The 14,036-nt window shown below is 39.8% G+C and overlaps 1 protein-coding gene across 2 annotated transcripts in view; it reads right to left on the reverse strand.

The window, feature by feature from the left end:
• Window positions 1-13,743, reverse strand: part of ARFGEF2 (ADP ribosylation factor guanine nucleotide exchange factor 2) — a 33,654-nt gene extending 19,911 nt beyond the window's left edge. Inside the window, exons 1-12 of one of the 2 annotated variants that reach the window (XM_030462903.1) lie at window positions 13,420-13,743; window positions 7,154-7,184; window positions 6,221-6,344; window positions 5,399-5,545; window positions 4,511-4,690; window positions 3,902-4,121; window positions 3,178-3,249; window positions 2,758-2,906; window positions 2,216-2,346; window positions 1,502-1,736; window positions 1,099-1,198; window positions 735-874 (exon numbers count right to left, since the gene is read on the reverse strand). In XM_030462903.1, the coding sequence (XP_030318763.1) occupies window positions 735-874; window positions 1,099-1,198; window positions 1,502-1,736; window positions 2,216-2,346; window positions 2,758-2,906; window positions 3,178-3,249; window positions 3,902-4,121; window positions 4,511-4,690; window positions 5,399-5,545; window positions 6,221-6,344; window positions 7,154-7,184; window positions 13,420-13,558 (1,668 nt within the window). In that variant the 5' untranslated portion in view covers window positions 13,559-13,743. The remainder of the gene's footprint in view (window positions 1-734; window positions 875-1,098; window positions 1,199-1,501; window positions 1,737-2,215; window positions 2,347-2,757; window positions 2,907-3,177; window positions 3,250-3,901; window positions 4,122-4,510; window positions 4,691-5,398; window positions 5,546-6,220; window positions 6,345-7,153; window positions 7,185-13,419) is intronic. The other variant, XM_030462904.1, reaches the window with a different exon arrangement.
• Between the last annotated feature and the right edge of the window lie 293 nt (window positions 13,744-14,036).

Raw genomic sequence — 14,036 nt, forward strand, 5'->3', positions numbered from 1 at the left:
CACAAGTTTTTAGAAGCTATTGCATCACAACATTCAAGTTTTAGAAAGTTCTGCAGTTAAGGGGAAATTTACTGGTTATACAAAGTGTCTACTTCTTGACAACTTGAGTTGTATAATCTGGGCCAAAAGCAACCACAACCAGCCTGATGCCAGGACACACTCCAGCTACTTTCAGCAGGTTGTCTGTTGACAACTGATAAGTACAACCAATGGGCAATAAACACCAAATCCTAAATGTGGCTGCTTTGTAGCATGAACCATTAGGACAACCAGTAAGCCAGATTTCAGTGTCAGATTTCTTCCCAAGCAAGACAAGCATGTTACCACTTTAGCTTTACAATAAACAGTTCTATTCAAAGTCTGAAACATCAGTGTCCTGGTTTTCACTTCCAAATACTTCTGTCAGAAGTAAGTCACAGGAAGTGTGTGCAAAGCTAACATATGATGAAGGTAACGCTGGTTCATAAGCCATAGGATGCTCAATTCTCCCTCCTCCCATGGCAGCCCAACAAAACGAGCCCAGAAAAAGCCCAGTGACACAATGCAAATATGCAGGAAAATCACCATGTGAACTGATTGTACTGCTTCAGCATCCAGCTGCAAATTAGCTAGGTAATAAAACGTAGGTAACATCAGTCAGTTACAGACAATACAAACCCCTGGAAGTATCAAAATGATAGAGTCAGAACCATTTACAAAAAACAGCACCTTTTTTTCAAATCTGTTTGTCTTACCTGTAAAGGTGTCATTCCCAACTCATGCCCACTTCGTCCCTGGGCGATTTTTGACAAATCATTTACAAGGCGTTCGAATATATTAGCAGCATTTAAATCACAGTCATAGTTAACATAAATATCCACTACACACTGGGCATCTTGAAAATAAAAGAAAGTGTGAGTATTAGCACTCAGTATAATAGCATTTTTAAAAGCAATCAGCTAGTTGAAGCAGGCACTAGAGATGAATCCAGATATTTAACTCTAGCACTATGGGATAAAATTATTTTTCACACTTAAACATTGTATGTGACATTTGTCTTCAAAACAGCTTTCAGCTGCTGTCAGAGGAAGTGACTACTTTTCACAACAACGGAAATACCTGCACAAATTCTAGTTAAAGTCTGAATCACCATCCATTTGTGTTCAAAGGAGCTTGAAGAAGTCTCTAGAATATTCAGGAAGATCTCTTTGAAGAAGACCTGCAAAATAAATGAGGTAAAGGACTTGATCTGAAACTTACTAGAACCACATCAAATGTAAAAATTAATTTCTATTCAAGAATTTCTCTTAAAGAGTATGATCTCACATGTATTAAAATTTGAATACAGTATTAATATACTGTATTAATATGCTGTATATTATACTGTATACAGTATTAATATACTAGTTTGGTAAGTCAACAATAGTAGGATCACAACTTCTAAATTCTGCCTGTCTTTTAATCATTGCAATATTTTTATTTGAAAATGAGTATCATACAAATGACAGATAAAAATACTCACCTCAATCTGCATTTTTAAATGTGTCTTAAAGTTTGAAAGAAGCGTCAGAAAGATGGCAAGAGAGAGCTCAAATACATCAGGAACAGAAGAGACTCCATTTTTGGATAATGCAACACAAAGATATTGCTTGATTGCATTGATGAACATTTCATGTGTCCTGAAAACTGGACCAGCGTTCTGCAGTACTGAGAGAAGCAGCTGGAGAGACACTACCTTCGAACGCAATTCATGGGACCTAAAAAAAATATTCAGCATTAAATATGCTTATTGTATTTCTGAACACATACTTGGATTCAACACAAAAACTACAGCATTTCCTCCATGTCAAGAAGAAAGTACTGCCATTTTAATATATTTCAGCGTGGGGGATGGAAGAGGGATGGAAATCAGCCTGCAAGTGATTTGGGATTACCCAGGAGTTTTGTTATCTTAAACTAGGATAATAGATGCAACTCAGATGCATTCCTCCTTTCCCCCATGAAATACTTCAAAAATACTGTCACTTCAGCTTCAAGACTATTAAGCCCTTTACATAAGAAACCCCCCCCCCAAATTACATTTTTAATAATTTGAAGCAAGTTTCAATCTTAGATTCTAATTGAAGCATGGGCCTGATGTGTGAATTTTGAATACCTGCTTTATTCTACAGCAGCTACTTAGCTGTCTCCAAAAGCTACCTGAAGAGGAGAGTATAATAAATACAAATCTCATTACTTGGGATCTGGTGGTCCATCACCAAGTGGTTTCATGGACAGCTTGCACAACGACCTGAAGACAAGGAAGGCATCCTTTTGTAGAACATGGGAAAATTTGGAAGCTGCTTGATGTCCAGATACATCTGTTTCCTGGAGAACAAGAAACTCATCATTAGATCCTCAGTGAAACCAGAGAACTGAACAAAGGAAGATTCCACAGCTCCTCTGAAAATTAATTACAGTTAAAAAAAAAAAACCTATACATTTCAGAAAGCCTATAGCTAAGCCTAAGCAGGACTACAAGTGTCCTGTATCTTTTCACACATGTTGATTCTTCCCCTCTGCCCCCCTGCCTCCAGTACTAAAATAAGCAAGCATTTGAGAACAGTTGTTTTTAGAACCTACTTAAATTGCAGCTTCTGCTTCCTTTTTAAACCTGAGAAGCACACACATATTAAAGATTCTGTCCCTTCCCTCCCCCAAATCCCACTGTATTAGTTGGCATGACAGAAACATTTACCCTTTCCCAAATATGTATTAGCATTCAGTGAGGTTATTTACCAAATTATCAGTGGAGGAAACAGATTGCCCATCATCTGGAATCCCGTTTGTTTGTACATTTTCATTACTAGACCCAGAAAGAACAGTATCTGCAGTCTCTAGTGCAGGTAGAGCCTTATCTGTTTCTGTTACCTGCTTTTCTTCAGCCACTAAAAGGGAAAAAAGACAACTGATTAAAATTACCCACTGAGGTTTCTTTATCCTGACTTTATAAAGCTTTACAACCAAGTGGGACAGAAGCAGCCCAGAAAAAATAGAAAGAGAAGAATATTGTTAGACAATAAAAACCTGTTCTTACTACCTAAGTAAGTGATCTTGACAGATATGTAGTAAGAAAAAGCACTTCCATGCTTTTATAACCATGGAAATAGAAGTTTAGCAATACACATGCATCTGTTTTACTTTAGAATATTTTGTTACCTTTTACAGCTGACTCAACCACATCTTCCAAGATGTCTTGAACCATTTCCTTTCTTCCATCTGTTGTTTCTTCTAATGAAACACACAAATACATATTCCTTATTTCAGTACATTTTTCAGGAAGATTAAAAGGAAAACCATGAGGGAGGAAGAAGGCTTAAAAAGGGTAGAATTTCCTTAGTAGTCCTCCCAAAAACCTTTCCAAGAAGTCAAACAAAAATAATCATTGATGTTATTTCTGTTGTTTAAATCAAAGCACTGATATTTTTAATGAAGTGATTTCGTCATTTCTGTTTATCAACAGTTAAAAACTTTGTTTTGGAATATTCTACATTCCTAGTTTGGGTACAGTATATGCCTATGATAAGATCTTCAAAACACACATTATTTTTATCACAGGACTTGAATCACCACAGTGATTCTATCACTCCCCATATATTATGACTATCCCCTTCCTTCCCCTTTATCAACCTAAGCAAGTCAAATTCCAGTATTACTCTGTATGCATAGTTTTATCAGAGTTCTAGGAAAAACATGAGCCTTTCTTCAACAGCTACAATGTCATAGACAAGAACTAAGGATGGACTGTATACTGTAAATAACTATGGAGAAAATAGAAGCATGATTTCAGTCAATAACCCCAATCAATTCTCTCCAAAACAGCCAAAAAGAGCATTTTCCATGGGAAACGTTGTGACTGAAAGTAACAGACAATTCTTGTTACCTGATGATGAAATGGTCAGATCCTGCTCCAACTTCACATCTTCAATTTCTGCTTTCTCAGGCTCACCATTAGTTAATTCCACACTCACAGGAGCTGGGGGTTTGCCTTCCTGATAGCTGTGCTTTAATGGACCAATCTTTGGAGATCTGGTCACCACTTGAATTGCAGGAGACTGGGATTTTTGCTGATTCATTTTTTCTATTTCTCTTGATTCTTGTATCTTGAAATAAAAAAAAAAATATGAAAAAAGTTAATCTAAGGCACAAAACATGAGAAAGGAAAGCAGATGTCTATGATCACTGATGTTCCTTTGTGAATTCATGTTAACAAGAATGAAACCATGAAAATATAATTACTTCACTAGACAAATTAAACAGATGTTTATACAAAGCCATTTGGCAAAACCTACAGTGTAAAATCTTGTTATCAGCAATAATATAGGAAGCTTATTTTTATCTATCACTATGCTTCACTACAGGATGACAGCTGTTTTTAAAATTGTAAATCAATAACTATTAAACTGCAGTGACAGACACGTTAAAAATAGAAGTTTTCTGTTCAGTTGTCAAGCCCAAACATTTGAGATGAGCAGAAGTAACAGCTACATACAGCTTGATTTTCCATCCGTGTGAAAATTACATTTAACATCTGCGTAAGGGTAGCTTTGGCAGTTGTCTGATTAATAAGATTTTTACTGGCCAGATAGATGTTGTAACAGGTTCTAACAGTCTGAAGAATTGTTCCTTCATGAATTTCTATATATGGAGAAGTTACTGCAGTGAGGAGAGCCTGAAAAAGTCCAAAACAGAGTAGAAAGAAAATGTGAGCAAGCAGGCAGCAATACATTTCATCCAGGTCTTCCCTAATAGTCAGAGAATTTATTAGGAAATCCATATATCTGTTTCTAAGATATTAGAAGGAACTTCAAGTTCTTATAATTTATTTGACATTTCAAAAACGTTTAAAATATCTTTCACATATCCCTGTTTTCTCCTGAGCTGCTACAGTGTTTTATCACTAGTTTTCCACTGCAGGAGATATTCCATCTCTAAACAGTTACCATTATAGTCTATACCCTCATTTCTGTGAAAGGGTCAATTAGTCTATACTACCATCATATCTGACTACTTAGAAGGTTCACCAACTTCTAACCTCAGCTATGTTAGCCCAAGTAGATTTCAGAATTCATTGGCCTAATCAATGTGGGCATTACTATCCTAGAAGATTAACATCAAGCTGTCTGCAAGATAAACTATCCAGACTGTGGCTCATCCCAGAAAGAGAGACTAACTTCTACAAGTATTCCCTTATGTTCTGCTTCACCAAGAGGAAATACACTGAACACAGCAATTCTGATCTGCTGACAGCTTCCATGGATTCAGTGACAGATCTAACAGTGTAAGGAAGGGGGAAACTGGGTTAATTTTTTTTTCAGTCACAAAATCAGAGACAGAGAAAGAAAATTAGTATCACACCAAAGTGAACCAGAGAAAATACCTTAATTATCTGCAGTTGTACTCCCTCATCTGTTTGAGGACCCTGAAAGCAATTGCAAATTGTTTCAACTATTCGGTCAATCAGTCGCTTTCCAGGAGCTCCACTGTCTGGAGCATTGCCAGTGATATGTCCATATGCAATGAGTTTCTAGGCAGAGAGAACACTGGTTAGACAACTATGTACTGGAAAGTAAAATACAATTAAGTATACAAAAAGAAGGATTTAGACAGACATCTTACTTAACACAAAAATTTAAAACCATCAATAGTTCAGCTACCAAATACTTGGACTGTTCATACATCTAGACAGAACAGATTGAGTAAGGGACATACAAGCTTTTTCCATCCAGATTATTTCTTTCTCTCAGACAAATTTTCTAACATTTTTGTACCTATTCACAAAGGAAAGGTTCTGCCCACTAAGTCAGCTGAGATGAAGCTGCATTTGTCTTTCCTATAAGAATCTAAGGAGTAACAAGATGAAAAGATCCAGACTCTGACCTCCCATCACATCAGCACTACAAGAAACACCTTCCAGAACAATACAGGTGAAACATCTTTACTGACTAATATTAGCATTTATGAACTTCAGTAAAGGCTTCCTTCACTAGGAAAGAAGATTTCTGACTTTGACAAGATGAACTGTCAGCCAAGTCTGATGGTAGCCTATTTTTCACTGTGTATGCATTGAGGTAGCCATTGTGGGTATCTGCACAGCTGTCCATACCCAGGGCAGCATTACTTTAATACCAACAGCACACAAGAATTTTCTAACTGCTTGCTTCTCCATTTCATTCTGTCTGAATTTAAGAAGAACACTCACCTGTAAACAGTCCAGTGAAGTACTGACAATGCGTGGAGACTTGGACTGGCACGCCAGTTCAAACGGAAGGAAATATTTATCTGCTTCAATGAAGTTTGCTTTTGGTGGAGCAGCAGTGCCTTCTCTGGGTGAGATAATAAGAGTTATTAGTTTTCCTAAACATATATATCACAGCAAGCTACACTTCCTTTTCTGAATATAAAACTCAGTGGTACATAGCAGCAAACAAATGTCACACAAGTTTCTCTCACACATAGTTTCTCAAAAGAAGTTCAACTTTCTTTATAAATCACATAAAAGGCACTTCATGCTTATTTATATGCATCTGATATTTTCCATATATTCTTAAGGATAACTCTTTCCCTCACTACACTCCACTACTGCCCCATTACCTGAGATACTGGGGAACTCCTGCACAATTTAATGACAAATCTATCAAAGCTACTCATAATCAATTAGACAGGACCCAAATGAGGGCTACCAAGCAAATATAAACACATTTGGAGGCTTGTTTTAAATCACAGCACAGTGCTGTGGAAAGTGTTTTCAAGTTTAAATTTAAGTAATATTTGAATTGGTATTCTTGATCTAGGTAGCTAAGGAGTATATATTATCAAACAGAGGCTATGCACTGCTTTTTATGATTTCCTACCAGGCTATATTAAGCCCAGTAAAAAGCAAGTGAAAACCTAGTGCCTTTCAGAATTTCTGATTTTTTTTTTCCATAGTGAAATTCAAATGCAGTTATGGCTTCAGTCCCCATAGCCACAAACATTGTGTAACTGGAACATATAGGCCACGTTTTTGGCAGAAAGGTGCATAACTGGGTATTTACAAACTCACTGCTGTAATGTATGTACACTCCTACATTTCTACTACCAAACTGTTCCACTTCCTGTTGTCATGCACAGTTCTTGGCAATTAATAATTTACCTTTGCTTTTCCAGCTCAGCTTTTATTTCATCTGGAAGAAATAAAAAAAAAAAAAAAAAAGCAAAGTACTTAATACCCAACATAAATTATCATGATCAATAATACAAATAAGGAAAATGTAGATAGGCAAAACTGTTTCAAACTTCCAAGTCTTACACTTCAGTCTCTGCTATTCCTTCTTCAGCTTCACTATCTTCAGTTTCACTAATCATAGACAGTTAAAAGTTACTGGAAGGTGTATCTCTCAATTTCTACAGGAAAAAACTAATTTTTCCAAACATTCTTTACAAGAAATATTTTTGGAAAACACAGGTATAGTATGCAATTTTTATTCAAGGATATGTCTACATCACAGAGAGCTCAGGGCTGCAAAGTTTTTAAGCCATTGCATAGATTATTAGCTCAATGAATCTGACCTTCCTGCTAACTACAATGCTAGTTAGCCTGCTTTTCTTAAGCCTCACAACATGATACCAGCTGAACAAACTCTCAGAAGATAAGAAATTTTAAATACATGCTGCAATTTTGCCAGTTTTTTTGTGGTGTTTTTTGGGGTTTTGTGGCTTTTTTGGGGGATTTTTTTGTCTGCTTGTTTGTTTTTGGTTGAAAGTCAGCCTGACATCCACTAGCAATAAACGATATAACTAGAACTGATGTAACATTATCCACATTGTAATCAATTAAAGAATAGACTACAGAAAAAATGGAAGAGTCACAGAGCCACAATGCATCACGGCCCTGTTCAAGACTATCCTTTAAAGTACTGCACCTGGCTGTTTGCAAGGGGAGGCAATTTTCACTTGCTAGTATTGCAAAAGCCAGTAGCAAGGCAACAAGCCAAGTTCATAGTGCCAGTGCCTGGGATTTCAAAATTCAAAGTAACTTTGCAGCTCTGCAACAGGGCAAACCCAGTGTCATCATCCCCTAATACCTCAGGATTTAATTGGTAAGAAGAGTCAATAGAATGGAGAACACTGATAAGAAATAACCAAGGTTTCCCACGCCAAACAGACACTAAATCTTAACACAGCACTGCTTCCTGAATCACTGTTTTCTTCATTCAGTATCCAGCTGGTTTATCAACAAGATGGGGAGTCAGCTCAATTCAGCAAAATGTGAAACCAGTCCTCTTGGTTTTATTCACCTCCCCATCCTAAACACCTCATTACGATCCACAGTGCTGCTGAGAATAACATACCCTAAGAAACCCACCAATTTATTATAGCCCTATTCAGATAGGTCTTGTTGTTAGAGCAGAATATTCCTGGCACCTATAGCAACTGGCTGCTTAAAACAGTTGTCTGGGTAGCTTTACCTGTTCTGAGCATTTACCCCTGCCTCCACGTCTTGGCAGAGAAAGTCATATTTTAGCTATAGCCAGAATCCCAAGCACATCAGGATTCTGGGGTGGCAAACTATAACATAATTAACACTGTATTTCAGACACTCTCTAGAACTAGGGTTTACAGTTGTGGGTTTAACAATTGCAAACAGAGAACACTTATTTTTCCCAGGCAGAAAGATTGCTCAAGTTAGCCAAGTGTCCCTCCTGACACTAAAAATGATAATTTGTCTTGCTTGCAACTGAAAGGCTTCCTTGATCTGACAATGTTTTGGTAAAGTCAGACCAGACACCTTTTCAATACTCACAGGTATTCTAATAGCATGTGAAATAGAAAAGCTTTCACTTTTTTTCCCCATTGACAGACCAGTTAAGTGCAAATCATCAGATAAAGTAGAATAAAATATCCCTATTTCATACATCCAGCTCGATGAACACAAGTTTTCCTTAGGGTTTTTCTCATTTGCATCCTTACCCACTTCTCACTCTTCAGCAGCTATTTCAGAAGTTCTGAACAAACCTAACTTTTGTCATCTTTGAGCTGAAACTAAAACCTGTACAGTGTCCACTAGCTTGGCCAGCCTATTACCCAAAACTTCTCTCAGTCATCCAGTTCAATTTTGGCATTCTTCTCAGCTGCTTCTCAGCTTCTTTGGCATTGCACTCAGCTGCTGACAGAAAGAAAACTGAAGGTCGTACACCTCATCTTCATCCTGTCATACTATTTTGTGGAAGGTGGACAGGGAGGGTTTGCTGGGACAGGTCCTTTGGAAGGAAGAGAGGCAGGGTCCAAAATAAAAATTCCTTACCTAAAATTTGTTTGTTAAAAAAAATATTCAAACCACTCCAGAAATATTGTAGCAGCAAGTCCACACAAGAAAATAAAACTGCTATTTTTGTAACATTTATCACACAAGAAAAAGAGTATTGTGAGGATAGGTTGTTCTCAGGAGCAGAAATTCTCACTTCTACATTTAGAAGTGAGTAATGCTATTTTTTTCCATATTTCCTTAAGAGACTGAAATAATTTCTCTTTCAAAGAGATCACTTTCCCTCTATGCTGTTTATTAACAAACCAGCATTAAAAAAAGTTTAAAACTGAAATGTCACAAAGATTTTAGCCTTAAGGAGACACGATCATACCCATCTTTACTAATAGTTGTATTACATCTTGCCTTGGAGAAGTACTTAAGAATAGCATCCCATATTAGAGCAACAACAATTCCACTCTCAGGAATACTCCATGAATTAAAAATCTAACCATGGCCAGACAAAGTTCCCCACAATTTTATTATAGAGAGGTTTTTCTAAAGCCATATAAAAACATCTGCACCACAATTGTTCTTTAGTAAATAATGCTGGCAGAAAATAATAAAAGAGAGGACAAAAGCACATTACAGGCATGCCTCTGCTACTGATTGCATCAAAACAGTTTGGAAATGCCCGCATTTGAAGCGCTCCTTTGGTGGTCTGACCACCAAAAGTTAATGACACAGAAATTGTTGCCTAATTAAGTCTGTTGCCACAAACAGCTTGCCAGCCCCTAACCAGGCACAGCCAGCTTCCAGAAACCTACTGACAGCCTCCTCTTCCAGCCACAGGATTAAGGGGCTCAGTATCCTTCCACAGCTACAGAAAAGTCTGAATTCTGGCCAACATCTGACAGCAAAATACAGATCCCTCACTTGGTGCTTTCAATAGGAGAGCTACCTGCTCCTTTCAAGGCCAGAATATGCATTTTATTTACTTTAGCTTCTACTCCAGGGACTGCGAGAGCTGATCACTCAACCCAAGCACTTCAGCATTCCTACTAGGAAACACAACTGGAATAACAAGCAAGGCCTTGCTGCAATTTCTTCCAGAACTTCTGGCCATAATAAAAGCAGGATGGAGCTCATCCTGAGAGTAACTGTCATTCAGCATTAAGATGGATGGTTTATGTTTGCCTGTTCATTAAAATGGAGGAAATTATTGCCTGTCTGCAATTAGGTGCATCCTGTGCTAAGGTACAGTCAACTTTGTCTCAGTGGAAGGAAACTCGTCCCTGTGCAGAAAGTGGCACAGCTTATGTTAGCACAAGGACACAAGCAATGTCTTTCCATAGCTTGTCAGAACAGCGATGCCAATACAAACACACCCAGCAGCAGCAAAACCTTCCCTCCCCCCAGCCTGGTTAAGGCCTGCATTGCCTAGTCCCAAGCTGCCTTAAACTGAATAAAAAACAACCCCCCACATTTACTGATTCTATCAGCCTGCAGAGAACCCTTTAGAAAAGGCTGGCACAGTGAAGCCAGACTATGTCTACTTTGCCCCAGCAGGTAGATTGCTAAGTGAAGGCATGGTTTAAAAGATTATTATTTTTTTTTAATTTTAAATTCATTAACAAGCTAACTAAACAAATTGTGTTTACAAAACTCGAAGACATGTACGTGGAGCTGCCCAGGCAATCAAAGAAGGTCATATAACCAGGTTGGCTGCACAGAGTGCCATTAGAAACAGTCCTAGTAGGGCAAGAGCAATCTTTTTATGGGACACCCAGGTGCACGATTAGCATGAGACCAACCTGAGCTGCTGCTACACACACTGCCTGTGTTTCACTGACAGTGTTTCAGGACAGAGATTATTTCAGTAGATTTACTAAGCGTGTGTACGTAGAAATCCATGTAAATGCTTATTAAGCAACTATTTTTATACAATACACTGGCTGTCTGGTGAAACCAAGTTTTCTTTAAAACATTTTTCTAAAGCAGAGCAGAACAACTTCTCTGTTTAAAAACCTCCATCTCTCCCAGTGTCTCCAGGGGCTGACTTGGCAGGACAGGACACAACCGTTACACCTCCTGATGAGGCAAGCAACTGAATGAAGGAATCCATTCAAACCCTGCTTACTCAATTCTAACACTGGATATTTCAAAGGAGGGGTGGACAGAGAAAAAAAAAAACACCAAAAACCACTATTGGGAACTGGTTTTGCTCCTTTTCTTCCCCCTTCTTATGTTCTATTTGAACCTATGACATTCCTCATTTCTACAAAACTGTGAGGATATTTTGCAGTCCAAACCTGAACAGTATTAGTCCTGTGAAAGGTATATTACTGGGAAAGGAAGAGAAAAAGGGTAAGAACAGTTTTATTTCACCCATAACAGTTTGTGCAGATTATGAAGTTCAGCCTGAAGTCCTCAGACTGCAACTTATGTTCTTCTCACATTTCCTAGCATGCTTACTGTTGCACAGGGATTGGCAATTACACTAACACTTTTAAAACTAAAGTAATAGTCTTAGTTAATAGAAAGTATAAGCTTAATTAAACTAAAGTATGTGTAAATAAAACCGATTTTTTTCATTTGAGTAAAAATGTGTTTAACCTAAATAGAATGAAGTGTGGGGTGGAGGAAGATATTTAAGTAAAAGAAACCACAGTCATGATGGCAACTTGAAACAATGCAGACACATTCCACAAACATAACAAGAAATCCTTTAGTACAATAATCAAGGCCCTACTAGGGCAGGATGGTTGGGCAACAGAAGGTTATCTTTTCCTGCTGACCTCTGCTTTAGTCTAGGAAAACACATGGACTTTTTTTCCAATCAAGATTAGCAAAAATATTGCACATCATCATAAACATTAACTACCCTCAAATGCACTGTATGTTAAAATATACACACATACAGTAGTTAGAATGCAACATGGAAATGCTAACAAGTGGCTATTGCACCCTCTCCCTCAAAATAAGTCTTCAATGTTTTCACAGAAACAAGACCTTCACTGGTAAACTTTCAAGAAAGTTCCCTTTCTCACTCTCTAAATATATTCACAGAGCAGAAAAACAGGTTTCCAGTCCTCTAACTGGGTTGGGTGCATGTTGGGGGAGTTACAGCAGAAATCAGGAAAAGGAAGTGAGTAGGAAAAGCAGTGTCCAACTGCTGGGGTGCACATGTTACACTATAGGTAACAATGTCAACTTGGAATAATAAAAATAGCTTTCTATTTTATCTTATCCTTCTCTGGATATCTCATCATTACAATTAAGTTCTAAAAATTTCTTGTGAGTATGAGAAGGATAAAAATGACAGCGACTTTTCAAGCTGGCTTTCATAGATCACTTGACAGAACTTTTATCCTTTTATCTGCCCAGTTTCATTACAGATGCAACCTGCTTTTTCTGCTATTCTTGCTACATTAAATGTCCTCTAATTAAAGGGAAAAAATATTGATGCAAAGCAACCAAAACTGTAAGAGATGTCACCTTTGCAGAGTAAGAAAGACCACAGAGAACTGGGTAAACCTAGACTGCTTTACCCAGTTTATGTTTTCCCCTTTGTGACATACCATACGTTTTCAGAACTTTAACACAGGCATCTCTATCATCAAATTTGTACTTGCAGGAGTAATCCAACTCCACAGAAAGTATTTCTTTGCACAAGACACCACAGACATTGTATGTATCCGTCTACACTGCTAGCAGTTTTTTGCCACGAGTCAGAGATGTCAGAAGATTACTAGCCCTGAAAGGTGTGAAATTAGGCAAATCGAGGGCCTTAAGCAAGCCCGTTCCCTCGTTTAAAAGTTTATGAATCATTTTCTCAAAACTGATTTTAAAGTGACAAATCCAACCCCCTTTTGATTTATCTCGAGACCAGAACTTAGTAACACAGATGTCTGGCGTCAGAAGGAGAACTTTCCCTCTCCTCTCCAAAGTCCCGAGCTCAGCCGGGGCTCCGGCCGGCACCCTCGCATCCCGTCGGGGATCGGACGCGGCCGAGGACACGCCCCGGCCCGGGGAGCGGTGACAGCGGCCCGGGCCAGCGGGGATTCCCTGTCCCCCGCAGTGCCCTCTTCCATCCCCCCAGGCCGGGAAGCAGCTGCGGCCCCCAGCCCGGCGGAGGCGCGGGGAGCCTCTTGGGCCGTGCCGGGCACACTCACCCAGCGCCACCTGGCAGGCTCTCCGCAGCTGTCCGTGCGGGGGCCGCTTCGCCTCCTTCTCCGCCAGGATCTTCTCAAGGGCCCGCGACACAAACATGCTCTTGGTGCGGGCGTCCTGCTCGCGGGCCGGGGGCTGCATGGCGGGGGAGATGGGGAAGGGGAAGGCCCCGCCGCGGGGCAGGGAAGGGGGAGGTTGGCAGGGGCCGGCGCTCAGATCGTGCGGCCGCGCCACGGCCCCATCACCCGGAAGAGACGCAGCTCCCTCAGCGGCCGCCACCAAGCCGCTGCCACGGCGCCGCCATACTGGCCCCGTCACGTGACCCCGGAGCGCGCCCCGCCTTCCCGCCCTCCGACCCCTCGGCGGGGCGGCCGTGAGGGGAGCGGCCCCAAGCAGGCGGTGTCACCGCTCCTCCGGCGGCCTTTAAATACAATAAACACCATCTCCCCGCTGCCTCGGGTACCTGGTGTGCTGCTGCTCAGCTCTCCGTGCCTACAAATGTGTAGGTGTCTGCTAGCGGGGCCTGCCCTGCCTCACCAGCTCCCCCCCGAAACAGGACTCCCGGGCACCCCGCGCTGGGCTCCTACCTGGGTGGTTGTTGTTTTCTTTAAATAGCCCC

Source organism: Calypte anna, chromosome 20 (genome assembly GCF_003957555.1).
Source record: "Calypte anna isolate BGI_N300 chromosome 20, bCalAnn1_v1.p, whole genome shotgun sequence".
Classification (NCBI taxonomy): Eukaryota; Metazoa; Chordata; class Aves; order Apodiformes; family Trochilidae; genus Calypte; species Calypte anna.